Source organism: Hyaena hyaena, unplaced genomic scaffold (genome assembly GCF_003009895.1).
Source record: "Hyaena hyaena isolate Hyena2069 unplaced genomic scaffold, ASM300989v1 scaffold_0, whole genome shotgun sequence".
NCBI lineage: Eukaryota > Metazoa > Chordata > Mammalia > Carnivora > Hyaenidae > Hyaena > Hyaena hyaena.
In genome coordinates, this window is record NW_024080632.1 from 2,818,002 (window position 1) to 2,845,506 (window position 27,505).

A 27,505-nucleotide genomic window follows, 5' to 3' on the forward strand; every position below is an offset into this window, starting at 1 on the left:
TTTGTTTTTTTACTTAATTAGTTGTCAGCATGTATATTGATCTGTTATGTTTTCTGTGGGTGTCCAGAGGAAGACTATAGTTTTGCTTTCGAGAAATATAGTGTTCTTGGTTTCCCTTGTGAAGTGGAGAGTGAGGAAATTAAAAAAAATTTTTTTTAATGTTTTATTTATTTCTGAGAGAGAGAGACTGTGTGAACAGGGGAGGGTCAGAGAGCGAGGGCGATACAGAATCTGAAACAGGCTCTAGGCTCTGAGCTATCTCTCAGCACAGAGCCTGACGTGGGGCTCGAACCCACGAACCGCGCGATCATGACCTGAGCCGAAGTTGGAGACTTAACCGACTGAGTCCCCCAGGCGCCCCGGAAATTTTTTACTAAGAAATTATTTTGCCCTCACCTACAGGATTCGGCAGAATCTGAAGGAGAAGCATGCTCGACACATAGCCGATCTTCGAGCTTATTATGAGTCAGAAATAAATACTTTGAAACAGAAACTGGAGGCAAAGGAGATTTCTGCAGTTGAAGACTGGAAGAAAACCAATCAAATTCTCGTGGACAGGTAAAACTTACACTTCAGCTATAAAGTTAGGATTTCTCCGATGGATATGTTATTTTTTCCTAAGTATATTTAATTGTGATGAAACACTTTGCAAAGATGTGCTTTAGATTTGAAATTTTTAACAGAGACCTGTTTGCCTAAGGAACTTGAACCCAGACATTCCTGAACCTGTGTAAGCAATTACCCTGTACAGACAAGTAACCAACATGGAAACACGGGGGACAGTTATGTTAAAGATACCTGTATACCTGTTTTTTTTTTTTTTTTTTTTTTTTTTTAATGTTTTATTTATTTTTAGGAGAGAGAGAGAGACGGCGTGAGCAGGTGAGGGTCAGAGAGAGAGGGAGTCACAGGCTGAAACAGGCTCCAGGCTCTGAGCTGGCAGTCAGCACAGAGCCCGATGCGGGGCTCGAACCCACGAACCGCGAGATCATGACCTAAGCGAAAGTCGGACGCTTAACCGACTAAGCCACCCAGGCGCCCCTGTATACCTGTTTTAAGGAGAGAATCATTAACAAAATTTGATGCCTTCACTAGTATTAATAACAGCATACTTGCAACATACTTTACATTTAAATAGGATTTAAATAAGATTGAAAGCCCAGTTTGGGGCACCTGGGTGGCTCAGTCTATTCTTTTTTTTTGTTGTTTTTTAAATATTTATTTTTGAGAGAGAGGGGAGTAGGGCAGAGGAGCAGAGAGAGGGGGACAGAGGACCCAAAGTGGGCGCTGAGCAGAGAGCCCGATGCAGAGCTCCAACTCCCAAACCGTGAGATCATGACCAGACGCTTAACTAACTGAGCGACCCATGCAACACCCCCCTTTAAAAAATTTTAAATTTATTTTGAGAGAGAGAGAGCAGGGGAGGAGAAGAGAGAGGGGGAGATAGAATCCCAAGCAGGCTCTGTGCTGTCAGTGCACTTAACTAACTGAGCCAGCCAGGCACCCCAAGTGTCCAGCTCTTGATTTTAGCTCAGGCCATGATCTCACATGATCTCTCCCATATTAGACTCTGCGCTGACAGTGTGGAGCCTGCTTGGGATCCTCTTCCTCCCCCTTTCTCTCTCTCTGTCCCTCCCTCATTTGCACTCTCTCTGTCTCTCAAAAATAAACAAACATTAAAAAATAACAACAACTCCTTAGGTCAGTATAGCAGCAAAGTATTGTTTTTTAAGGCAAAAAAAGACAAAGCCCCTTGAAAAAAGATTAGGAGGGAACTGAAATCTTTGGGTCCAGTTAATAGTTTAACTTGAAGAATTGTAGGAAAACTAGCCTTTATATTGGTTTGTGGTTGCTGTGTAGTTAACGTGCTGTCAACTACCTGAGTGTTACTACAGCTCTGTTGTGCTGCTGGGGGTGGGGCTGGAGGTGGGATTGAGGGTGAGACTGGGAGTGCCGTGGTCGAGGGCAGTAATATGAAAACAGCCAGGGATAGGTTGTCTGGGATAAAAGGAAAAGAGTAGATAGCAGGCTAGGGGAAGGTGGTTCTCGTTTTGTTGTTGTTGTTTGTTTGTTTTTAAGAAGTCAAAGATGACTGTAGGTCCTTCCTGGGGAAAATGAGTATGAAAGAAGCCAGTAGACCTCATTGGGTTAAAGATAGGCCACCAGAGAAGGCACCTAGGAATGATAGCTGATTAACGCACTTGTCTGTCTAGAAGCTGCTGGAGCCATAGAGTGGTGAGGCAGTGTGGGTAGGACAGATCGGAAGTCAGGGTTTGAGTAAATGGCTGTGTCCTAACAGGGACAGCAGCAGTCAGGGCACTGGGGTGGGCCGAAGGACAGCATGCAAATGCATAGCAGTGGTTGCAGGCATCCAGAACTGAAATGATTCACCAAAGATGAAAACCAAGTTTAAGTTGTCAGCATACACATCAGGGTTTTTCAGACCTAAAGTTAAAATAGGAGAACCCCCCTGGACCTGCCGATGGGGCCACGGACACTTCTCTTGTACATGGGGCCACGGACTCTTCTCCTATAGACGGGGCCGCGGACACTTCTCTTGTACATGGGGCCACGGACTCTTCTGTAGACGGGACCACAGACACTTCTTTTATAGATAGGGCCACGGACACTTCTCCTGTAGACGGGGTCACGGACAGTTCTCTTGTACATGGGGCCATGGACACTTCTGTAGACGGGGTCATGGACGCTTCTCTTGTACATGGGGCCACAGACTCTTCTCTTGTACATTGGGCCATGGACACTTCTCTTGAGGGCCAGCTGCAATGTCAGATTGCTGTGTGACACAATCTTCTGCCAGACTCAGTGTGAGAATTAAAACAGAAATAGAGTTAACACACCTACACTTGACTATTTAGTGCTCTTTCTTTCTAGAATGGTTTAATCCATATTTCATTTCTATGTGGCATCAACGCACAGTGGTTAGGAACGTGACCTCTGGAGCCAGACTGCTGGGTTTAGAAGTGATGTGATATAATGTGTAATATGATGGCTTATAACCCAAGAGGAATTCAGCTTCATTTTGTTTTCTCATCTGTAAAATGCTAATGATGACAGTCCTAACTCAGGATTGTGAGGATGAATGTAAGTGCTTAACATGGACTTGACATGTAATGAATGCCAAATAAATATTGTTTTGTACTCATGAACATGGAGTCACAATGATAACCGAATTCTTCTGTGTTTTTTACGATTTTAAGGTTATGTGATGATTAACTTTATGAAGAAGGTCTTTAATTATAAGAATACATTCATACTCATGTGGAAAAGTGCAGAGGGATAGAATATGAAAAGTCTCCCTACCCGACCTCTAAGTTTCCAGACTTAAGTTTTATTTCCTAGAATTAACAATACACATATTTATGTGTAGTTTTTTTTTCGTAACAAAGATCAAGCAGTTTATGCATTCTTTTATATCTTGTATTTTTAAATTAAAATTTTATTTTTTAGTGTAAAATATAAATAACAAAATTTACCATGTTAACCATTTTGCTGGTATAAAGTACATTCATGTTCTTGGGCAACTATCAGCACCATCCATCTCGCAACTTGAACTTTCCATCTTGCAACCCTGATCCCCTGTACCCATTAAACAACAAGTCTGTATTCCCAGCACCCCCACCCTCTAGTACCCACCATCCTACTTTCTGTCTATGAATTTAACGCCTCAGATGAACTTGGGTACAAGTGGAAGCAAACTTCTGTGTCTGGCTTACTTCACTGAGCATAATGCCCTCAAGGTTCATCCACATCATAGCAGGCTTTGGACAGCCATCCTTTTTAAGGCCGAATCCTATTCCACTGCATGGATAGACCACATTTCGTTTGTCCATTCAGCTCTCAGGGACACTTGGCTTGCTTCCTCTTTTGGCTAGTGTGCATATTGCTGTCAACACGGGTGTACAAATGTCTTTCGTAGTTTTCCTTTCTCACTTACCTATTAGAGATCTTTTCATATTATAATCTCTGGAAAATGATATCAGGTTTATTGGGATGTATTTTATGAAAATGGCACCCTGAGTGTTCACTAACATTGGAGGATTTGTTTTGTATTATATATTGGAGAATCGGATTTATAGAATACTTCTAAGGGAAAGGATTTTATCTGCTAATGTTTCTTTTCAACTTATGGTTTTTAGATGTGGCCAATTAGATAGTGCTCTGAATGAAGCAACTAGTCGTGTGAGAGCACTTGAAAATAAGAACAATTTGCTGGAAATAGAAGTCGTAAGTACTCTTTTGTTGTTGAGTGGCTTAATGTTAAGAATGTAAGCCTTTTTATTAACTGAACTTTAGAGACAAACTAATAGTTTTATGAAAACATTGGCTATGTGTTTTTAACCTTTAGGTTGTCTTAAGTAAGTTTATATTTTGAATGCTACTGGCTTCATAGGATAAGATACTTTTACCCTTTAAAGTTTTTATTATTATTATTTTTTAATGTTTTTATTTATTTCTGAGAGAGAGAGAGAGACAGCATGAGCAGGGGAGAGTCAGAGAGAGAGGGAGACACAGAATCTGAAACAGACTCCAGGCTCTGAGCTAGCCATCAGCACAGAGCCCGACGCGGGGCTCGAACCCACGAACCGCAATATCATGACCTGAGCTGAAGTCAGACACTTAACCTACTGAGCCACTAGGCGTCCCAAGGTTTTTATTATTTTTATTGAGGTATAATTTGTATATCATGAAACTCACTCTCTGAAAGTGTACAATTCTGTGGTTTTTAGTATATTTGCAAACTTGTGCAAGCATCACTACAGTCAGTTGTAGAATATTTTCTCACTCAAGGGGTGCCTGGGTGGCTCAGTAAGTTAAGCGTCCGACTTCAGCTCAGGTCATGATCTCACGGTTTGTGGGTTCGAGCCCCATGTCAGGCTCTGTGCTGACAGCTAGCTCAGAATATTTTCTCACTCAGAAAGAAGCCCCGGGGGCACCTGGATGGCTCAGTTGGTTGAGTGTCTGACTCTTGATTTCGGCTCAGGTCATGATCTCAAGGTTCATGAGATTGAGCTCCACACCAGGCTCTGGTGCTGGCAGCAGAATTCTCTCTCCCACTTCCTGCCCTTCCCCGGCTCACTCTCTCCTCCTCTCTCTGTCTCACAAATAAATAAAAGAACATTAAAAACATAAATAAATAAATAAAAAGAAACTCTGAAACCGTTAACCGTCAGCCTTTCCCTCCTCACCCCAAAACCCCTTGTTTCCAGCCCTGAGCAAGCACTACCCTACTTTCTGTGCTTTGGATTTGCCTATTCTGGACATTGGTATAAATAGAATCATATATATGTGACCTTTTGTGTCCAGCTTCTTCCACTTAGGATTGTTTTCAAGATTTATCCATGCTGTAGCATGGATATGTATTTCATTGTTTTTTATGGTTGAATAATACTCTGTTGTGGATAGACCATGTTTATTCATTCATTAGGTGATGGATGTTTGGGTTGTTTTGATTTTTTGACTATTATTACTTGAATATTTGTATACAAGATTTTATGTGGACTTAGGTTTTAAATTTTCTTGGATGTATAACTAGGAATACATAAACTTAAAAATTAAATTTTTTTTTTAATGTTTTATATATTTCTAGAAGAGAGAGAGAGAGACAGCGTGAGCAGGGGAGGGTCAGAGAGAGGGAGTCACAGACTGAAACAGGCTCCAGGCTCCGAGCTGGCAGTCAGCACAGAGCCCGACGGGGAGCTCGAACGCACGAACCGCGAGATCATGACCTGACCGAAAGTCGGACGCTTAACCGACTAAGCCACCCAGGCGCCCCTAAAGTCCTTTTTTTTTTTTNGCTTAACCGACTAAGCCACCCAGGCGCCCCAAAAATTAAATTTTTTTTAATGTTTATTTTTAAGAGAGACAGATAGACGTGAACGGAGGAGGGGCAGAGAGAGAGGGAGACACAGAATCTAAAACAGGCTCCAGGCTCTGAGCTGTCAGCACAGAGTCCTATGAGGGACTCAGACTTGGGAACTATGAGATCATGACCTGAGCTGAAGTCAGATGCTTAATATTTTAATATTTTAAAATACTTTTTCATGTGTTACCAAGTTTTATTCTTCTATGTGAAATCTTGTTAGTAACATTTTGATGGAAAATGCCAGTTATGTTCTGTGAACTATTTCTTTGTCTTTCTTTGATCTTTTTTTTTTTTTTAAGTTGTCTTTGTCTCCTAAACTGTGAACTTCTCAAAGTCAGGGACTGGTCTTTCTTGCTAATCTTCTATTTCTTGTACCCTAGTGCCTGGTACCTAGTGGATATTCAAGAAATGGTTGTTGAATGAACATTAACATTGAGATGTATTTTGAATGTTTTATTTTCGTAGTAAGTAAGAGAATAGGGTAAGAAATGCTTGATTTTTCCTAAATATTAATGTGGGGCAACAGACTCCAGCTGCCCTTTCAAAATCATTTTCTTAATAGCCATGGTTATTTTTTTCATTAAAGTGACCTACAGGTGAGTCCAGCAGTACAATGCCAGAAATGGTTTTCTGTCTGTATTTCATGACAGTCTCATGAAGCTATTATTGATTGAATATTTTTTTTTAGAAAATTTTTAAAGTTTTATTTATTTTGAGAGAGACAGAGATAGCACAAGCAATGGAGGGGCCGAGAGAAAGAGACAGAGAATCCCAAGCAGGCTCTATGCTGCTAGCACAGAGTCAGACGTGGGGCTTGAACCCATGGACCGTGAGACTATGACTTGAGCTTAGGCCAATAGTCTGATGCTAATTAATTAATTAATTATTTTAATGTTTATTTATTTAAAATTTTTTTAATGTTTTATTTATTTTTTTGAGAGAGAGAGAGACAGACAGCATGAGCAGGGGAGGGTCAGAGAGAGAGGGAGACAGAATCAGAAGCAGGTTCCAGGCTCTGAGCTAGCTGTCAGCACAGAGCCCAATGCAGGGCTCGAACCCACGAACTGTGAGATCATGACCTGAGCTGAAGTCGGACCCTTAACCGACTGAGCCACCCAGGCACCCCAATGTTTATTTATTTTTGAGAGAGAGACACAGAGCATGAGCAGGGGAGGGCACAGAGAGAGAGGGAGACCCAGAATCCGAAGCAGGCTCCAGGCTCTGAGCTGTCAACACAGAGCTTGATGTGGGGCCCAAACCCACGAACCACGAGATCATGACCAGAGCCAAAGTTGGACGCTTAACCAACTGAGCCACCCAGGTGCCCCTATAGATTTTATTTTTGAGTAATCTCTATACCCAATATGAGCCTTAAACGTATCCTGTGAGAGCAAGTTTCACACACTCCACTGACTGAACAAGCTGGGTGCCCCTGAAGCTGTTACTTTAGCAGAATAATCCTTTTTATTTAAATATTAAGTTTGTTGATTTCCATTTTTAGGTTTTATTTTATTACTTTTCTTTTAGTGTTTGATGTCCACAATTTATTAGCTGCTATTGAAATGTCTATTTTTTAAAAACAATTTATGATCCTTGTATTTATTTTGTAGAATGATTTCAGAGAACGCTTCAATGCAGCCAGCAATGCTTCCAAAATTTTGCAGGAACGGATTGAGGAAATGAGAACAAGTAATAAAGAAAAAGACAATACCATCATTCGACTAAAGTCTCGACTGCAGGATTTAGAAGAAGCCTTTGAGAATGCTTACAAACTCTCAGATGATAAAGAAGCAAGACTGAAACAGGAAAACAAAATGTTTCAAGATGTAAGTGACAAATAATGGAAACCTACCTGTGACAGGGCTGGCTAAAAGTTGTTTTAGATGTTAAACTCTTACAGTATTTATTTAAAAAAATTTTTTTTCCAAGTTTTTTTTGTTTTGTTTTGTTTTGTTTTTACATAACTTTGCTGTAGCTGCAAATATAGATTCTCCCGATTGAGTCTATTAGGTCTTATCTTGAAGTACAAAGTCAGAGCTTCCAGAGCTGTGGTGTTTCCCTCACACTTTTTGCCTCTAGCGGGTCAACTTTTGAGCTATCATAAATCAGGTCTGTGTGGCTGGATGGATAAAATAAACTAGATTTAGAATTTTTCCACTCTGCTGTAATGTCGCTTAAAGTTTGAATTTGTATAACATTGAAACTGCATTAGGTTTTGGGTTGGGTATTTTTTTCCCTAGGTTTGTCCTAATAACCTTTGTCATGGTACGTAAAGAAATCTGAAAGTACTTCAGCTGTTGCATTAGATTGTTGTTACTTTGATTTTTTTAATATTTATTTTTAGGAAGATAATACATGTAAATATATTTTTTTAATTTTTATTTATTTTTGAGAGAGCATGAGTGGGAGAGGGGCAGAGAGAGAGGGAGTACAGTCACACTTTTTAAAAAAATACTTTAGGGGGTACCTGGGTGGCTCAGTCAGTTAAGTATCTGACTTTGGCTCAGGTCTTGATCTCACAGTTTGTGGGTTCGAGCCCCGCTTTGGGCTCTGTGCTGACAGCTCAGAGCCTGGAGCCTGCTTCAGATTCTGTTCTCCCTCTTTCTCCGCCCCACCCCCCTTTCATTCTCAAAAATAAATAAACCCTAAAAAAAAAAAATAAAAAAAAATACTTTAGGGGTGCCTGGGTGGCTCAGTTAGTTAAGTATCAGACTTTGGCTCAGGTCATGATTTCATGGTTCGTGAGTTCAAGTCCCACGTTGGGCTCTGTGCTGACGGCTCAGAGCCTGATTCTGCTTCGGATTCTGGATCTCCCTCTCTCTCTCTGCCCCGCCTCCGCTTGCACTGTATCTCTCTGTGTCTCTCAAAAATGAATAAATGTTAAAAAAAAAAAAAAGACTTTATTTTTTTACAACACTTTCAGATTTACAGAAAAACTGAGAAGATAGTGTCGCATTCCCATATGCCCTGCACAGTTCTGTTATTAACATCTCACATTAGCATGGTATGTTTGCAGCAGTTAATGAGCCAATATTGATACATTATTGTTAAGTAAATTCCATAGCTTTTTCAGATTTCGTTTGTTTTTACCTAGTGTTCTCTCTCAGTCCCAGGTCCCACGGAGTACATTTAGGTGTCCTGATGCTTCCTCAGGCTCCTTTCACCTCTGACAGTTTCTCAGACTTTCCTTGTTTTTTTTTGTTTTTTTTTTTTTTTTATGTTTTATTTATTTCTAGGAGAGAGAGAGAGACAGCGTGAGCAGGGGAGGGTCAGAGAGAGAGGGAGTCACAGACTGAAACAGGCTCCAGGCTCTGAGCTGGCAGTCAGCACAGAGCCTGACGCGGGGCTCGAACCCACGAACCGCGAGATCATGACCTAAGCGAAAGTTGGACGCTTAACCGACTAAGCCACCCAGGCGCCCCAGACTTTCCTTGTTTTTGATGACCTAGACAGTTTTGAGGAGGCCTGGGCAGGGATTTTGTTGGACGTCCAATGGTATTAGTCTGATGTTTCTCCCATGGCTAGACTGTAGTTATGGAATATTGGGAGAAAGACCACTGAGGGAAAGGGCCATTTTCAGCGCATGATATCACTAAGCCTGTGTATTTCATTCTCTGCCAGTCAGGTTTCAGGAGAGAGTGGGTATAAACACTCTGTTCACTATGTCATACTTGATTAGAACTTCACATGGTTTTGGTTATTACTGTTCTTTTTAAAATGTATGTTTGTTTGTTTGTTTGTTTATTTATTTATTTATTTAATTTTGGGAGAGAGAGACTGCAAGCAGGAGAGGGGCAGGGGGTGGGGGAGACGGAATCCCAGGCAGGCTCCATGCTGTCAGCCACGGAGCCTGATGCAGGGCTTGAACCCACAAATTCATGAACCATGAGATCATGACATGAGTGGAAATCAAGAGTCGGATGCTTAACCAACCGAGACACCCAGGTGCCCCTGGTTATTACTGTTCTTACTCATGTGTATTAATAGTATAATTTTTGTATGTGAGTACTTGATGGAATCCTGGGTTTTAAAACTTCTTGCACCGTTTACTTTGCCTTATATCAGACTTACAGAACGTAGCAAAAATTGTATAAGAGCTTTGCAGATACCTTTCACGTTGATTCTAAATCTTAACATTTGACCTTACGTGCTTTAGCATTCTGTCAGCGGCCGCATGTGGCTGTGGCTTCCCCATTGGGCAGTGCAGGTAGAGGACACCCCAGTGCTGCAGAAAGTTCTGTTGGGCAGCACTGTTGTAGAATGTTCTTCAGTGTGGGTTTATATTTTGCAGTCAGATTCAGGTTGTTGTAATGCACAGGAATGAAGGGAGCTGAGCCCTTAGCATATCCTTTCGGGAGGCCCATGTTCCCTTTGTGGTGTTAACGCTCATCTCTGGGGTAAGGTGCTGTTTGCCTGGTGTCTCCACTCTAAAGTGATAATTCCCCATTTGGAATTAATAAGTTTTAGGGGATATTTTAAGACTTGGTAAGTTACTGTCTTCTCATCAGACTTTGACCCACTAGCTTTAGCATCAACTGAGGAGTCTTTCCTGAAACAAGCAATTACCGTGATGGTTGCCAAATGGTTTTTCTGTTACCCTTGTACATTTTTCTGAAAGGAGGACCTCTCTGCTCTCCTTTGTTTATTTATGTCAGCGTGGATTCATGGATTCTTATTTTATTCAGTGAGTTACAGTTCTTTTTGTCGTCGTTATGGTTGTTATTTTGTTGCTTGCTCTGTCCTCCTTTTGGCTAGTGGGGCAGCGTCTGGCTGGCGGGCTCCTGTGTCCTTCTGGTGCGTTTCTGTCATTCTCTGAGCACATGCACGCTTCCTGGCACAGCAAGATATTCCAAGCTCATCTTGTACTTTCCCAGTCCGAGCCCTAAATCACTCATGTTTCCAAGGAGCCCTGGTTCCTTTAAGTATGAAATTATATTTAGAAACGAAGATCTAGTACAAGGCATGTTCATTGGTACTGCGGCGGGGGGGGGCATTGTTTTTAATTATTCAAAAACCTACCACAATTATGTTGGAGTGGCTGTGAAGCAGCAAAGGATCACTGGAATGTTGTTTTGAATTAAAATTATACTAATGTTGCCAGTGATGACACCTTCTTTGTTTGCATTTGTTATATCACTGTATGTTAAGCCTAGGGGAACACACAGAGTAATATATAGAACGTCCACACCAGCTGCCTGCAGATACAATTGAAATACCCCATTCCTTTCTCTTCTACCTGCTATGCTGGATTCGCTCTTGGTTTTCCCCACGCATTTCTTTCTACTTTTGCTCCAAACCATGTGTCTATAAACAGTATATAGTAATGTTTATGATCCATGTATGAATTGTATTGTACCACCTATACCTTGCAGCAGCCTGTTTTGTTTTTTTATTTTTATGTAGGCTCCACGCCCAGCGTGGGGCTTGAACTCACATCTCTGAGGTCAAGATTTGCATGTTCTACTGAGTGAGCCAGCCACGTACCCCTTCCTGCAACCTGTTTTTTTGCAGCATTGCTTCTGAGATTTACCATGCTGATACATGCATCTTCTATTTATTTTTATTTTAAACATATTTTAAATATTACAAGTATATAAAAAGAAAAATATACACGTGGACCAGCCACTCATCTTCGGATTTAAAATACCACAGATATAATTGAAGTCCCCCCATGCACCCATTTCTGATCACCCCTGCCTTCTTAGGAGTGACTGATGTGAATAGTGGGAATATCTTCCCATGTCTGTATTCGTATCATTACATGTGTGTATGCTTCTCTGTGTTATTTAGCATATCATAGAGCTTTTTATAAATGTTATTACGCTATATTCACTACTGTGCAACTTTTTTCATTTGTAAGATTTATTCAAGCAGATGTGTTAGCACTGGTTCATTTGTTCTCATTGTTGTGTAGCCTTCCACTCTGTGATTCTTTCACAATTTATTTTCCTGTTACCAATTTCTTTTTATTGCCATTAAGAGCAACAGTGCCATGAGCATTCCTAAACATGTCTCCTTACGCAAACCTGTGCAAGTACCTCTTGGGTATTGTTTCAATTACCAGAGCTTTAACCCAGGTGAGCCCCAAATTGGACATATTCTGGTCATGGACTCAGTAGTCTGGGAACTTGGACTGGATGTAGCAGGGATAGCTTGTCTCTTCTCTGCAGCATCCTGGACCTGAGCTGGAAATTCTTTTCTTAAAAAAAATTTTTTTTAGGGATGCCTGGGTGGCTGAGTTGGTTGAGTGTCTGACTTGAACTCAGGTCATGATCTCGTGGTCCGTGAGTTTTGAGTCCTGCATCGGGCTCTGTGCTGACATCTCAGAGCCTGGAGCCTGTTTCGGATTCTGTGTCTTCCTCTCTCTCTGTCTCTCTCTCACTCACACTCTGTCTCTTAAAAATGAATAAATGTTTAAAAATTAAAAAAATCTTTAATTGAATTAAAATGAAAATACAACATATACTTAAAATTTTTTTTTTTTTTTAATTTTGAGAGACCGTGCAAGCAGGGGAGGGGCAGAGAGAGAGGGAGACACAGAATCTGAAGCAGGCTCCAGGCTCTGAGCTGTCAGCACAGAGCCTGATGTGGGGCTCGAACTCACAAACCGTGAGATCATGACCTGACTGAGCCACCCAGGCGCCCCAGTATTTCTAAATAAAGTGCTTATGTTATTTCTTGAAATTTTATTTTTTATTTTTACTTTTGTTTTAAACTTTTTAAAAATGTTTATTTTGAGAGAGAGAGCACTCAGGGGAGGGGCAGAGAGAGAGAGAGAGGAGAGCAAGAATCCCAAGCAGGCTCCACGCTATCCGCACAGAGCCTGACATAGAGAACTGTGTCTCACGGATGGTGAGATCATGACCTGAACTGAAACCCAGAGTCATACCCTTAACCGACTGAGCCACCCAGGTGCCCCCACTTTTTTTTTAGAGTAAGCTCAACACCCAAGGTGGGACTTGAGCTCACGACCCTGAGATCAGGAGTTGCATGCTCCAGGGATTGAGCCAGCCAGATACCCCTATTTCTTGAATTTTTAACATTATCCATAATCATTTTGGATGAAGATTTAGATCTTTCACATGTCATTTGGCTAGAGTATAGAATTCTGGTATATTTTCTTATCAGATTTTTTTTTGAGTTTATTTATTTTTGTGAAAGAGAGAAAACACAAGCAAGGGAGGGGCAGAGAGAAAGGGTGACACAGAATTTGAAGCAGGCTCCAGGCTCCGAGCTGTCAGCACAGAACCTGACTTGGGGCTTGAAAACATGAACCATGAGATCATGATCTAGCCAAAGTTGGACGTTTAACTGACTGAGCCACCCAGGTGCCCCTGGGTTGATTTTCTAAGACTTATTTATGCTTTACTTTCCATCATGGTCTCTTGGTTCACTATCTTCTGCTCTTAGTATTAAATTTATTTTCTCTCTCATTTTTCGTTTCTAAGAGCTGTTTCTTGTTCTCTTGTTGCTAGTTTTTCATTGCTCTCTGGTCTTGTTTTATGAATAGAGCTGTAATTTCTCTGAGGATATTAATAATAGCTTTCTTTTAATACTTCTTTTTTTTTTTTTTTTTTAATTTTTTTAATGTTTTATTTATTTCTAGGAGAGAGAGAGAGACAGCGTGAGCAGGGGAGGGTCAGAGAGAGAGGGAGGCACAGACTCTGAAACAGGCTCCAGGCTCTGAGCTGGCAGTCAGCACAGAGCCCGACGCGGGGCTCAAACCCACGAACCGCGAGATCATGACCTGAGCGAAAGTCGGACGCTCAACCGACTAAGCCACCCAGGCGCCCCTCTTTTAATACTTCTTTAGTTTTATTACTTCCTTTTTTTTTTTAAATTTTTTTTTTTAATGTTTTATTTATTTCTAGGAGAGAGAGAGAGAGACAGCGTGAGCAGGGGAGGGTCAGAGAGAGAGGGAGTCACAGACTGAAACAGGCTCCAGGCTCTGAGCTGGCAGTCAGCACAGAGCCTGACGCGGGGCCCGAACCCACGAACCGCGAGATCATGACCTAAGCGAAAGTCGGACACCCAACCGACTAAGCCACCCAGGCGCCCCTAGTTTTATTACTTCTTCTAAGTTAACCTTTCATTTTTAAATCAGCTTCTTATTGAATGTTTCTGCTTTTTTTATTTTCTTAAATGTTGGTTCTTTTACTGTAGACTCACATTTAAGAGGGAGGCAGTCAAAAGCCATTTGGAGATTGTGTGTGTACAAATGCGACTTACTTCCTGGTAGCCTTTACTTACCAGCAATCATGGAGTGATTATGTAGGGGTCTTTTTTCTGGGATTGTTTGGTTTTCCCAAGGAAGAGTCTCCCAGTCTCTTGTCTGGGACCTTTCACCCAGGATCTGGTGGCAGTGAGGGATGGGGAGCCAAGTTGGGTTTTGTTGATGTTGTTCAAAGTCATTCAAAGTTTTTGAAAAACTTTTCCATCTTCTCCTTATCCCTTTGCTTCCTCCACCTGCTACATTTGGGTTTCCAAAGTTGCATTTGTGTCTCATTCTCATTCACTGAGTCCTGTTGTCTGGCAGGGCAGTCCGCTGCTGTATAGGATGGGGGAGGGTCCTGGACTCAACTTTATTTATTTTTAATTTTTAAAAATTTTACTTATTTTTTTAATGTTTATTTTTGAAGGAGAGAGAGGGAGAGAGACAGAGTGTGAATAGGGGAGGGGCAGAAAGAGGGAGACACAGAATCCAAAGCAGGCTCTAGACAGGGTGGAAGCACAGGCTGACCAGAACTGGCTAAAAGTCCTAAAGTTGAGTGGTTAGATGGGGTGCCTGGGTGGTTCAGTCGGATGAGTGTCTGACCAGCTAAGGTCATGATCTTACGGCTTGTGAGTGACAACCCCACGTCGGGCTCTGTGCTGACAGCTCAGAGAACCTGAGATTCAACTCCCTAGTCCCGCAGGGTTATGAAGAGATCAGCCGGTTACCATTAGAAACCCATATTCAAGCACTGAAGGTTATAGCTTCTCTGCCTTACTGCATCTTCATTGAAATCTCTCTCTGTTGCGGTTACCTCTTGATTTCTCTGCCTCATTGTTAATTTAGTGGGATCTCAGGATAAGAAGAAAATTCTTTGAATCTGTCTTCTTTAATAAAAACTCTCACATATATGCATTTTTAAAAAGTAACCTAATTATATTAGACTTGTGATTGTGCTTTCTTTTTGTAATTTTATTTATTTCTTAAAAATTTTTTAATGTTTTATTTCCGAGAGAGAGAGAGAGATAGAGCATGAACAGGGGAGGTTCAGAGAGAGAGGGAGACACAGAATCCAAAACAGTCTCCAGGCTCTGTCAGCACAGAGCCTGACGTGGGGCTTGAACCCACGAACCGTGAGATCATGACCTGAGCCGAAGTCAGACGCTTAGCTGACTGAGCCACCCAGGCACCCCTCTATTTGTAATTTAAAAAAAATGTTTTATTTATTTTTGAGAGAGAAAGAGGCAGAGAGTGAGCGGGGGAGGGGCAGAGAGAGGGAGACAGAATCTGAAGCAGGCTCCAGGATCCAAGCTGTCAGCAAGTGCCCGACATGGGACTTGAACCCACGAACTGTGAGATCATGACCTGAGCTTAATTTGGCCACTTAACTGACTGAGTCACCCAGGTGCCCCACAAATTTTAATCTTTTAAAATATTGCTTACTTGGGGCACCTGGGTGGCTCAGTGGGTAGGGCATCCAGCTCTTGATCTCTGCTTAGGTCTTGATCTTCAGGTTGTGAGTTCAAGCCCCACGTGTGAAGCCTATGAAATAATAAATAAAATACTGCTTAAAGGGCCTTGACTGATACTAAATTGTTCTCGTTTTACTTTTTATTTTGAAACAAATTCAAACTTACAGAAAACTTGTGAGAACAATTATATTCCTTTTACCCAAGACCACAGTTGTTAACATTTGCCATATTTGCTTTATCACCTCCCATGTATGTGTTCACACATGTAGTTTTTTTCCTTGAACCATTTGAGAGTAAGCTGTAGACATTATTCCCCTTTACCCCTACTTTTTGGTATGTATTTCCTAAGAACAAGGGCCTTCTGTACATAGTCACAGAATGATTCAAAGTAAAGAAATGTAATGTGCAATTTATATCCAAATTAATATTATTATTTAAAAAATTTTTTTGAATGTTTAATGTATTTCTGAGAGAGAGAGAGACTGCATGAGCAGGGGAGGGGCAGAGAGAGAGGGAGACACAGAATCAGAAGCAGGCTTCAGGCTCTGAGCTGCCTGTCAACACAAAGCCCAAAGTGGGGCTTGAACCCACAAACTGTGAGGTCGTGACCTAAGCCGAAGTCGGATGCTTAAGCGACTGAGACATCCAGGCACCCCTACATCCAAATTATTATTTTGATGACTCTTTTTTCCCAGTCCAGGATCCAACCCAGGATCAGCCTTACATTCATTTCTGTTATCTCTTTAGTCTCATTCAATCTGGAACAAAGTGTTGACTTTTCTGTTTCATGACATTTCCATTTTTAGAGTATGGGCAGCTATTTTATAGACTATCTCTGAGTTGTTATTATAATGTTTAACTTTGTGGTGCAATTCTTTGTTTTTCCTTATAGCTCCTAGGAGAGTATGAGTCCCTTGGAAAAGAACACGAAAGAGTAAAGGTAATGGTTGATGATTCATGTTCTGAACATCATGGAGGGGTAGAAACACTGGGTTGGAAATGAAGAGGGCTGACTCTTTCTCCTCCTTTCCTCTCCCTCCTCCACCTCCATCTAGCCGCCTAAGTTAGGCCCTCTCTCTGTGCCTTCCTCGTCTCTTGTCAGCATCCTTATTTACAAATATTTGCCCATTTAAGTCGCCGCTATTCAGAAATATTGAATGGCTGTTGTATTTGAGATGAGTTGAGATGAAATTTTTAGAAGAAGAGCCATACAGATGAAGATATTTATTTAATAATATTTAAATACGAAGTTTTGTTTTTTAAAGCAGTAGCTTTTTGTGGAATTGTTTGAGTTTATTGATAATGTTTGAATTCTTTTTTTAAAAAAATGTTTTAATGTTTATTTAATTTTGAGAGAGAGAGATAGAGGTTAGCAGGGGAGGGGCAGAGAGAGGGAGATGCAGAATCTGAAGCAGGTTCCAGGCTTTGAGCTGTTAGCACAGAGCCTGACATGGGACTTGCACTCATGAGCTGTGAGATCATGACCTGAGCCGAAGTCAGACGCCTAACCAACTGAGCCACCCAGGCGCCCCAATAATGTTTGAATTCTTAATGTAAGCTCTGTTTGGGAACTATATATTTGAATTCCACAAAACCCCACAATAATGCTGTAAGTGGGGTCCAGAGTATTGGTGATCACTCAGGGTTGGCGAAAAGGCCTACACAGCTAGGCAGGCGGGAGTTCTGGAGGGTCAGGAGCCACTCATCACATCTAAAATTGTACTAAATGGCAAAATACCTGTGTATTTGTTTTGCCATCTACTGAGGTTCTAGGCAAGTTGTGGTTAAAATATGCCGATTTTGACACTGGATTGTGTGGAATTAAGGAAAGCATCATAGGCTATACCTATTACACAGGTCATGTACATAACTTGTATCAACCATCGTTTTGCTCTCTCATTTTTTCCCTTGAATTGTGTATATTGGCTCTGTGGTTGATGCTGTATTTGCTGAGTATTTGCCTAATTCTCTATGGTGTAACCTTAGATTTGTTTTATATTATGTATCTTAAAAGTATATTTTGACTATTCCACTTATCTGAATTTTTTCCTTTAATTTCATAGGATACATTAAATACAACCGAGAACAAATTGCTTGATGCACAAACTCAGATTTCTGATTTGAAAAGGTAAGGTGTGTTATCTTATTAATAAGATAGTTATGCTTCTATTCTTTTAGCATGTAAAGATGTGTCTGTACTGAAAACAATTAAAAGTTTTTCTTGAGGATTTTTAGGCACTTGGAGGTCAGGTTTTATTCTCATCTTTCCCTGACCTAGAAATACATTTGATTTTAGCCAAAGATTTTTAAATGATTAGAGTATATTGGTGGTTGTGCTTGAGAAGTATGCAGTCCTGAAACATTATGTATTTTGTCAGCATAGCAAGATCTAAGTGATACTAAACCATTGAAAAGAAATTTAATCTATCTAAAAAAATAAAAAAGAGAATTTTAAGAGGCAGTCTAGTTCACCAAATGATTTTAGTGCTCCTAAAAGAAAATAGCATTCATACCAACTTTATGACCATCTACTTTCTTAAAAACCTGGTTTAGGGGACTATATTTGTGAACTCTTTTGCTTAATAAGATAGAAACAGAGTCATAAATGGTCCCCACGCCAAATGATTAGTTACTTCTAATTGGCTTTGGAGCGTGCTTTTGTATTTATATTTGAAGATACATCCCTTATTTGGAGATTTTACCGCACTCCTAAGGATCTGCCGTTGGAGAGAATGCAGCTGCCGCCTGGCCTGCTCATTTGCTCAAGTCTTTGCTGGGATGCATTCAGTTCTGCCATAGCTTCCTTGTCACGGCATGAAGTGTCAGCCTGCTAGAGCTGTTCTTTCTCAAACCCTCCTTGCAGCAGGGCAGACAAGAACTTGAGGTTACAAGGATACAAACACAGAGGCAAAGCTTAAGAAAACAGAAAGAATGCCAAGGTAGCTTCAAAGCAGAAGTACCAGAGTACTTACCCCCTGTTGGTAAATTTGAAAATAGGCTTTTATTCTGAACATGGGACAAATGAGGTGAGTTGCCTGTAGGTAGATAGTTCAGGATAATTTAGCCTTTGTGTCTTTAAAAAATTAGGAAGTTCTTATTAGCTCTTTTCTTGGATATTATATTAAATCTGCTTTCTCTTTTGTGAAAGCATTACCTATCTGTATTTCATATGCATGAATATATATGCTCAGAATTAGACATGTTAGAATTGAAGTTTATTTTTGAGTACTTTATTTTTTAAATTTGTACCATTTTTTTTTTTTTTTAATTTTTAAATGTTTTATTTATTTCTGAGAGAGAAGGAGAGACAGCATGAGCAGGGGAGGGTCAGAGAGAGAGGGAGACACAGAATCAGAGACAGGCTCCAGGCTCAGAGCTAGCTGTCACCACAGAGCCCGACGAGGGGCTCGAACCCGCGAACTGTGAGATCATGACCTGAGCCAGAGTTAGATGCTTAACCGACTGAGCCACCGAGGCGCCCCTATACCATGTGTTTTAATCTGAGGTCAGATTTATAATTTTTCTTTATTTCCTTGGTTATATAAAAGCCATTTGTTCCCTTTTCCTTCGGTTGTAGTTTATGAAATGCTTCTTTGTAGAGTTTAATGTATTTGTCTTTCAGTTTATTTTTCAGTTTTGTTCAGCTTTTTTAAAGCCTACTGGTGCCATTTTACTATGAAAACAGGTGTATGGACCTTAGGCTGTGTGACCTTAGGCAAATCAACAGTGCAGTTTCTAGAAGGGTCTGTTAAGTAATTTGTAGTGGAACTATATTTAAAATCTATTGTGTGCTTAATTTATCTTATTGCTTTTGAATTAGAACAATTTCAAAACTTGAAGCTCAGGTCAAGCAAGTAGAGCATGAAAATATGTTAAGTCTTCGCCACAATTCTAGAACTCCTGTGAGATCCTCACGTGCCAAGTAAGTGATTTTGTTTAATCTCGGTAAAGCTGGAAATAGGTGCACTCTTTTAGTGAACTGAGAAACTCACCTGTCTAAGTCATGAGAAAGTCAGGGTTAAGTGTCATTATAGAATTTAGATGTGTAAAAACATCTAATTATGGGGCACCTCGATAGCTCAGTCATGAGTTAGAGCCCTATGTTGGGTGTAGATCTTACTTAAAAAACAAAAATAAAACCATATAATTATTAGATATTATAAAAGCTCTTATGCAGAGGCATTTGCCAAAAGGAGGGAGTAGAATTTGATGGAGTGTAAAAAGACCTAGAATGTTTTTGTTCGTTGACTCGGCCCAGCTGTGTGACCTTAGGCAAATCATTTAATTTTTTTTTTTTTAGCTCAATTTTATTATCTGTGAAAACAAGGACATTGGGCTGGAGCATCTCCAAAGGTCTTTTAGCCCTAAAATTCCAGAAATTGTATTCTTATGTTAACAGAAAGACCTACAAAGATAGTAGATCTTTATTAGGTTGTAAGGATTTCTTTTTAGTTTTTTTAGTTATTCAGAATTAGCCTTGTTATAATCTCAGAGCATTATCTTGATGATATATTTATAAAGCTGTTTTTTCTTTTTTTAAAAATATTTTTAATGTTTATTTATTTATTTATTTATTTATTTATTTTTTTTAAATTTTTTTAATGTTTTATTTATTTCCAGGAGAGAGAGAGACAGCGTGAGCAGGGGAGGGTCAGAGAGAGAGGGAGTTACAGACTGAAACAGGCTCCAGGCTCCGAGCTGGCAGTCAGCACAGAGCCCGACGCGGGGCTCGAACCCACGAACCGTGAGATCATGACCTAAGCGAAAGTCGGACGCTTAACCGACTAAGCCACCCAGGCGCCCCTTTTTTTTTTTTTTTTTTTAATTTTTTTAATGTTTTATTTATTTAATGTTTATTTATTTTTGAGAGAGAGAGAGACAGAGTGTGAGTGGGGAGAGGCAGAGAGAGAGAGGAGGATACAGAATTTGAAGCAGGCTCCAGCCTCCTCAATGTCAGCACAGAGTCCCACGCGGGGCTTGAACCCATGAACTCTGAGGTCTTGACCTGAGCCAAAGTTGGATGCTTAACCAACTGAGCCACCCAGGTGCCCCTAGAACTGTTTTTCTCATATTAGAATTGGTTTTTATTACGATTTTATAAAGAATATTAAATGAGTAGATCATAAGGTCGTAAAATCGATGTGTATCAGAAAGATTATAAAATTGTAAATTTTAACCTTTCTAAGTTGTAATTGTCAAGTGAGAAGCTTTCTCTAGGTCTTTTTATTTATTAAAAAAAATTTTTTTGTCATGTTTATTTTTGAGAGACAGAGCACGAGTGGGGGAGGGGCAGAGAGAGGGAGACAAAGAATCTGAAGCAGGCTCTGGCTGTCAGCACAGAGCCGGACGTGGGGCTCGAACTCACAAACTGCAAGATCATGGCCTGAGCCAAAGTTGGATGCTCAGCCAACTGAGTCACCCAGGTGCCCCTCTAGATCTTTGTTAATTAATCTTAAGTTAGAACATAGTGAATTATTTAAAGAAAAAAAAATTGTAAGTAACTGAAATTGAACATTTGCAAGAGAACAAAGGTGGGATGGGATTGGGGTCAGGGAAGGCCTTTCTGTGGAAGTGACTTGTAAGCAGGGAACTGAGCCCTGTGCTGAGTTGCTGGGATGGGGGCGTGAGGGAGGGGATGTTCCAGGCAGAGAAATTAGCCTTATTGTGTCCTGAGGTAGGAAAGAGCTTACATGTTTGAAGAACCTGGGGGAAGCCTGTGTGGCCTGAATATCGCCAGCAAGAGGTAAAGTAGGTCCTGATGGAATCTTAGACTGTCACACATCACCTTCTAAGCCATACATGGCCAAGAGTTTGGATTTTACTCTAAGTCTGTTCGGAAGCCTCTGAAAGGTTGTATATAAAATTGCGTCATCTGATTTGTATTTTTTTAATGCGCCTGCCATGAAGAGAAGATGGCGAGGAAAAGAGTAGAAGCAGACACACTAACTAGGCTGTCGTCGTGCTGGGAGAGATAGTGTCCGCTGGGTGGTGTCCGTAGAAATGGACAGAGAGAAAGGTGTGAGGGCTCTGGAGGTGGGATCCACAGAACCTGGCTAAGAATGATATGGCAAGATAAGACAGGGAGGTGTCCGGTAACACCTTGGTTTCTGTCTGGAGCCACTCAGGGTGCCATATACTCAACTAGGGAAGAAATGGGAAGAGCAGACCATGGGGTAAGGATCAGAATTTCCATTTCGGATATTTTAGTTTGGGATTCCTACAGATTCCAAATGGGAATCCAGCAGGTGATTATAGATTTGCATTTGGAGCTCAGAAATAAGATCTTATGTTGAAGTCACAAATTGTAGAATTATCATTCCATAGCGCTGGACCATGGGGTAGGTGGTGTAGGACAAAGCTCTGAAGAACCCCAAGGTCCTGATGTTGGGACAGGGTTGGCACAAGAAGCTGAGAAAGAGCTGCCAGCGTGCTGGGAGGAACCCCACAGTGGCTGGTGGCATGGCCGCTGCTGAGAGAGTGAGTGAGGGGGAGTGGGGAGCCCTGGGTGCGCCAGCCAGGGCTTGATGGGCTGGAGAGTGGTTTGCCCAGAGGGACAGATGTGAACGTCCGTTGAGAATGTTGCGTAGAATGACTGAAGGTGACCGGTATGGCTAACAACTGGAATGTTAATATATTGCAATACATTTGTGCATGGTGCTGTGTGTGACAATGCACTTGCTAGATCAGGAGTTGGCAAGCACAGCCCTCAGCCCAAATCCAGCCTACTTGTCCGTTTTTGGAAGGACCGTGAGCAAAGAAAGGTTTTATGTTTTTAAATGTTTTTGGAAAAAAAAATCAAAGAATAATATTTCATACATGTAAAAAGTATATGAAATTCAAATTTCAGTGTCCATAAATAAAGTTTATTCATTTACGTATTGTCTGTGGCTGCTTTGCATTACAATGGCAAAGTTGAGTGGTTGCAATAGAAACAACCTTATCTGGCTCATAAAACCCATTAAAATGGGGGCGCCTGGGTGGCTCAGTTGTTTAGGTGTCTGACTTCCGCTCAAGTCATGATCTCACAGTTCATGGGTTCGAGCCCTGCATAGGACTTTGTGCTGACAGCTCAGAGCCTGGAATCTGCCTCAGATTCTGTTTCTCTCTCTCTCTGCCCTTTCCTGGCTCACACTCTGTCTCTTTCTTTCTCTCTCAAAAACTAAACATTAAAAAAATTTTATAAAGACTCAAAAAACAAAATAACACAGAAAGCTTATTTATTATCTGACTCTTTATAGGAAAAATTTGCCAACCACTGAAGTTAATCGTTTAGTCTTAGGAACATAATTCGGAACAACAAAAAAACCAGTTGCAGAAGAAGTAGGATACTATTTATATTGACTTAAGCATGTAGAATAGTTGTGTGTATTCTTACAGGTTCATAAAGAAGTAATAATAAATTAGGGCACCTGGATGGCTCAGTTAGTTAAGTGTCCAACTTTGGCTCAGGTCATGATCTCACAGTTCGTGGGTTTGAGCCCTATGTCAGGCTCTGTGTTGACAGCTCAGAGCCTGGAGCCTGTTTCAGATTGTGTCTCCCTCTCTCTCTGCTCCTACCCTGCTCATGCTCTGTCTCTCTCTGTCTCAAAAATAAAAAAATAAAAAATAAACTATAAAAAAACGTAGTAGTAATAAATACATATGTACACATTATAAATGTAGTGTGAGTGGTTGCTTTGGGGAGGAATGATATTGGAGAGGTACACAGGGGACTTGAGTTGTATCTGTAGTGTTTCCCTGTTCAAAAATCTAAAAGGTATAGCAAATAATCAAGCAGACAGTTGTGCTTTAGTATAATCTATGTGTCTATGCATGCTGAAGTGAACACGAACCAATAAAGGATTAGTGTCCACGATATGAAGAACTATGAAAGAAAAAGTCTCCTCAGTAGAAAAATGATGAAAGAATATGAACAAACAGTTCACAGAAAAAGATCTATAATGGCTGATAAAATGAAAAGATGTTCATTTTACTAATAATCAGAAAATGTAAATTAAAACAAGTTGGGATACTACTCATACCATCAGACAGGCCAGGCCAGACTTCAGCTCTAATCAATGCAAGTTTGGCAAAGATGTGAAGAAAGAGGTACTCTCAAAGTAGTGGTTGGACTGAAAATCAGTAAGCTTGTCTGGAGCGTGATTTGGCAGTATCCACTAAGACTCCAGATATGTACACCCTAAATTGTACACTTCCGGTTTTAGGTATTTACCTTAGAGGAATTCCTACATGTGTTAATCGTAGCACTGTTGAAAGGTGATGTGTTAGAAACTAAACATCCACAACAGGAAAAAGTCTAATGGGCGGTATAGTCATACTGCAGGTAAATGATTAAAATGACACACCTGTCTGTAGTAACATGGGGAAATCTGAAACATGTTGAGTAGAAGCAGCAGCATTAGAAGGATGTGGATATAATTTAAAAAATACAAACAACCGTATATACAGAATTTCATATCTTTCCATTGAAAATGTGTGGTAAGATGTTAACATTTGTTAAAACCAAGTACAGGTGAATGCTCATAGTGTCCTTTGTAATTTTCTTTTTTTAATTAAAAAAATTTTTAATGTGTATTTAGTTTTGAGAGAGAGAGAGACAGAGAGACAGAGCAGCAGTAGGGGAGGGACAGAGAGGGAGACAGAGAATCCGAAGCAGGCTCCAGGCCTGTCATCACAGAGCCCGACGCGGGGCTTAAACTTATAGGCTACCTCATGACCTGAGCCAAAGTTGGATGGTTAACTGACTGTGCCACCATGTAATTTTCTAAAAATGTTTGGAATGTTTCTTAATTTAAAAATAGAGGACCAAATCTAGGGAGTGACTGGGAGTTGAAATGAAAATGAAGAGGCATGTCATAAGAAATTTGACTGTGAAAGGGAGCAGAGGGAGGAAGACCTCTCTCTTCTCCAGGTTTCTCTTTTCCACCCCAGTGTGATGCGAGGTTATCACCTGACCATCAGGGTTGGGTGAGAGGTTTGAGGAAGGTGGAGAAGGTGAAAGGTAGTCCTGTTGGAGAATTGGAGCTCCTTGATTACAGAAAGGTATGTTGCCAGCCAGTGTTGGGTGTCTATTGAGATGGTGATAGTGATTCTGTAATGATAGCCCGGTGGGTCTGCACAGATGGGTGGCTTTTTTCCAGCAAAGCCCAAGTGTAGGAGTGTAGATACTCAGAAGTGAGGCCACTGTAGTCCTCCAGGCTTAGATCTCTGCTCAGTTGGGTGTGATGGGAGGTGAGCGGGGAAGGGGTCCAAGGCACTGAGTAACTCTTACCGAGAGTGTGCATCCCAGAGTAGGTAGGGGGGAAGTGGAGGGGTTGACACATGGAAAATGGTGAGGCCAGGGATCACAGGCCTTGGGGGCACAGTGCCCTGGTGATGCCTGGGCACGTGAACCAGAAGAATCTTTGGAGTCATGATTTCTTAAGTGGGGGGATGTTCTCTGGTGATGACAAAGTCCAGTGAATGTGTGCTGATGGGGGTGAGTGAGCAGGAGTAGAGTCCAGTCACTAGGAGGGGTCCTGGACCGCTCATCTATTTGGACACTGACATTGCCCAGAGTGGGGGCTGGAGGAGGTGTGGTGAAGATGAGACCAGTTCTGGAGTCTAGCGAAGGGCCAGGTGATGCATGCTGTGTGAGCCTCATTAGGCAGGGTTTTCATAAGATAGGGGAGGTACTAGCCTGGATGCACTACTCAGTATCTTAGTGCCAGTCCCCATGTGTGGCTATTAAATTTAAATTAATTAAAATTACCTCACAGTTCGTGAGTTGGAGCCCTGCATCAGCCTCTCTGCTGTCAACCCAGAGCCTGGAGCCTGCTTCAGATTCTGCGTCTCCCCTTCTCTCTGCCCCTCCCCTGCTTGCGCTGTCTCTCTCAAAAATAAAGAAACATTAAAAAAAGTTTTTAGGGGCGCCTGGGTGGCTCATTTGGCTAAGTGTCCGACTTTGGCTCAGATCATGGTCTCGAATTCCATGGGTTCAAGCCCCACATCGGGTTTTGTGCTGGCAGCTTAGAGTCTGGAGCCTGTTTCAGATTCTGTGTCTCCCTCCTCTCTGCCCCTCCCCCACTCATGCTCTGTCTCTCTCTGTCTCAAAAATAAATAAACCAAAGGAAAAAAAAAAGACTTAAAAAAAGTTTTTAAGTTAATTAAAATTAAATAGCATTTAAAAATTGGCTCTTCATCTCACTAGCCACAATTAGGGTGTTCAGTACCAGTATGTGGCTACTGCATTGGCTGTGCAGATAGAGGATGTTTCTGTGCTGGTCTGGTAGGACCAGGAAGGGTAGTCTGGCTTGCACAGCTGTGGCCTGAGCTCCAAGGTGGGTATGAAGCACAGGAAGTGTGGTGGGAAGTTGCTGGGGGTGTTCAGAGCTGTGTAGATAGGAGAGTACCTGAATCTTGACTGAGCTGCAGAAATATTCCAGAGCAGCAGAAACCTAAAACAACAGTTCAGTTGGATCTGAAAACCATAAAACAGAATTCACGTATGTAACCTAAGGTTGCTTTATGCAGTTTTTAAATGCCTGTACACATGTGTATATAACATTTCAAAGCAGGTCGTTTTCTGTATGTGTTGTCTGAACCGAAGCATGAGCCTGTCACACCTCAGATCGTTTCTCATTGTCCTAGCACGCTGGCCACCTCCGACGTCAGCAGGCGCAAGTGGCTGATACCAGGCGCAGAGTATTCCATCTTTACCGGGCAGCCTTTGGACACTGAGGATAACAGAGTGAATAACCAGCTGGTGGAAACCTGTGTTCCCGGGTAAGGCAGTTTTGCCAAAGGTCGTATTTAGGAACCGATATGGTTTCATAGAGATTTTAATTGCCCTTAAATGTTCAGGAAGATACAAAGAGCCTTTTCTGTGTTGCTTTCGTGCCTTAATTTTGAGGACCTGATTTTCAGTTTACTTTGAAAAACTAATGCTTTTTGGGTTCATGACCATTAAAGGCTGTGCGGAGCGCCCCCCACTTTGTGTTCCTGACACAGTGGTGTGCTGTGCACGGGCTCTCGGTTAGGGCAAGGGATTGATGCTCTCACCCTCTGGATAGCCCGAGCAACCATATTACTCCCGAGCACCATGTAAATACCATATTCCTGCCTGTGCGAGGCTGGGAAAACGACGGGGAAGCCCTGGTCTGGTACATGCAGGTTCGACGTAACGTATTTGTGTTGTAGAGCATACGTCTTCGCTCCCGCTGCGCCGCGTGATTGTTAGCTCTCCTGGTACTCTCTGCCAGCACCCAGGGGCTCTGTCTTAGCTCAGGCTTCTGTATCACGTCACCACAGACTGGGCAGCTTAAACAAGAAACACTTGTTCCTGCGGTTCTGGAGGCTGAGAGTCTGAAATAGGGGTGCTGCCCCATAGTGGGTTCTTGGTGAGGTTCCTCTTCCTAGTTATATGGTCTTTCCTCGGTGAAGGTGTGCGGACAGAGAGATGTTGTATCACTCCTTTTTATAAGGGCACCAGTTCCATCACGGAGGCCCCACTCTCATGATCTCCTCTAAATCAAATCGCCTCCCCAAGGCCTCACCTCCTACCACCATCCACTGAGGATTGGGGCTTCGGCATACGAGCTTTAGGTCGAGGGGACCCAATATTCAGTCCATAGCACTGCATGTCTTACAATTATTATTTAAGGTACCATTCTCCTCCGGAAAAGGATTCTTCATCTGGAAGTTCACCAGGAAGCTTATTGATAAAGAAACCAAGAGAGACTTCAGATACACCAATCATGAAAGCCTTAAAAGAACTTGATGAAGGAAAAATATTTAAAAGTTGGGGCACACAGACAGAGAAAGAGGACACTTCAAATAGTAAGCATTTTTTCCTTGTTTGATAGAGATAGGTAATAGATTCTAGACACCTTCCCCTTCGCCCCCAGTTACATCACCTTCTTTAAATCCCCTGGTTCATAACTTATCACAGCCATGGCA

At 41.5% G+C, this 27,505-nt stretch overlaps 1 protein-coding gene across 5 annotated transcripts in view; it reads left to right on the top strand.

The window, feature by feature from the left end:
- The window catches only part of MPHOSPH9 (M-phase phosphoprotein 9), a 59,410-nt gene that overhangs the window by 24,012 nt on the left and 7,893 nt on the right, over positions 1-27,505 (top strand). For all 5 annotated transcript variants that reach the window (XM_039245682.1, XM_039245813.1, XM_039245744.1 and 2 more), the window contains 8 exons: positions 403-558; positions 4,158-4,245; positions 7,495-7,710; positions 16,461-16,508; positions 17,632-17,696; positions 19,389-19,490; positions 26,198-26,332; positions 27,210-27,385. In XM_039245682.1, the coding sequence (XP_039101613.1) occupies positions 403-558; positions 4,158-4,245; positions 7,495-7,710; positions 16,461-16,508; positions 17,632-17,696; positions 19,389-19,490; positions 26,198-26,332; positions 27,210-27,385 (986 nt within the window). The remainder of the gene's footprint in view (positions 1-402; positions 559-4,157; positions 4,246-7,494; positions 7,711-16,460; positions 16,509-17,631; positions 17,697-19,388; positions 19,491-26,197; positions 26,333-27,209; positions 27,386-27,505) is intronic.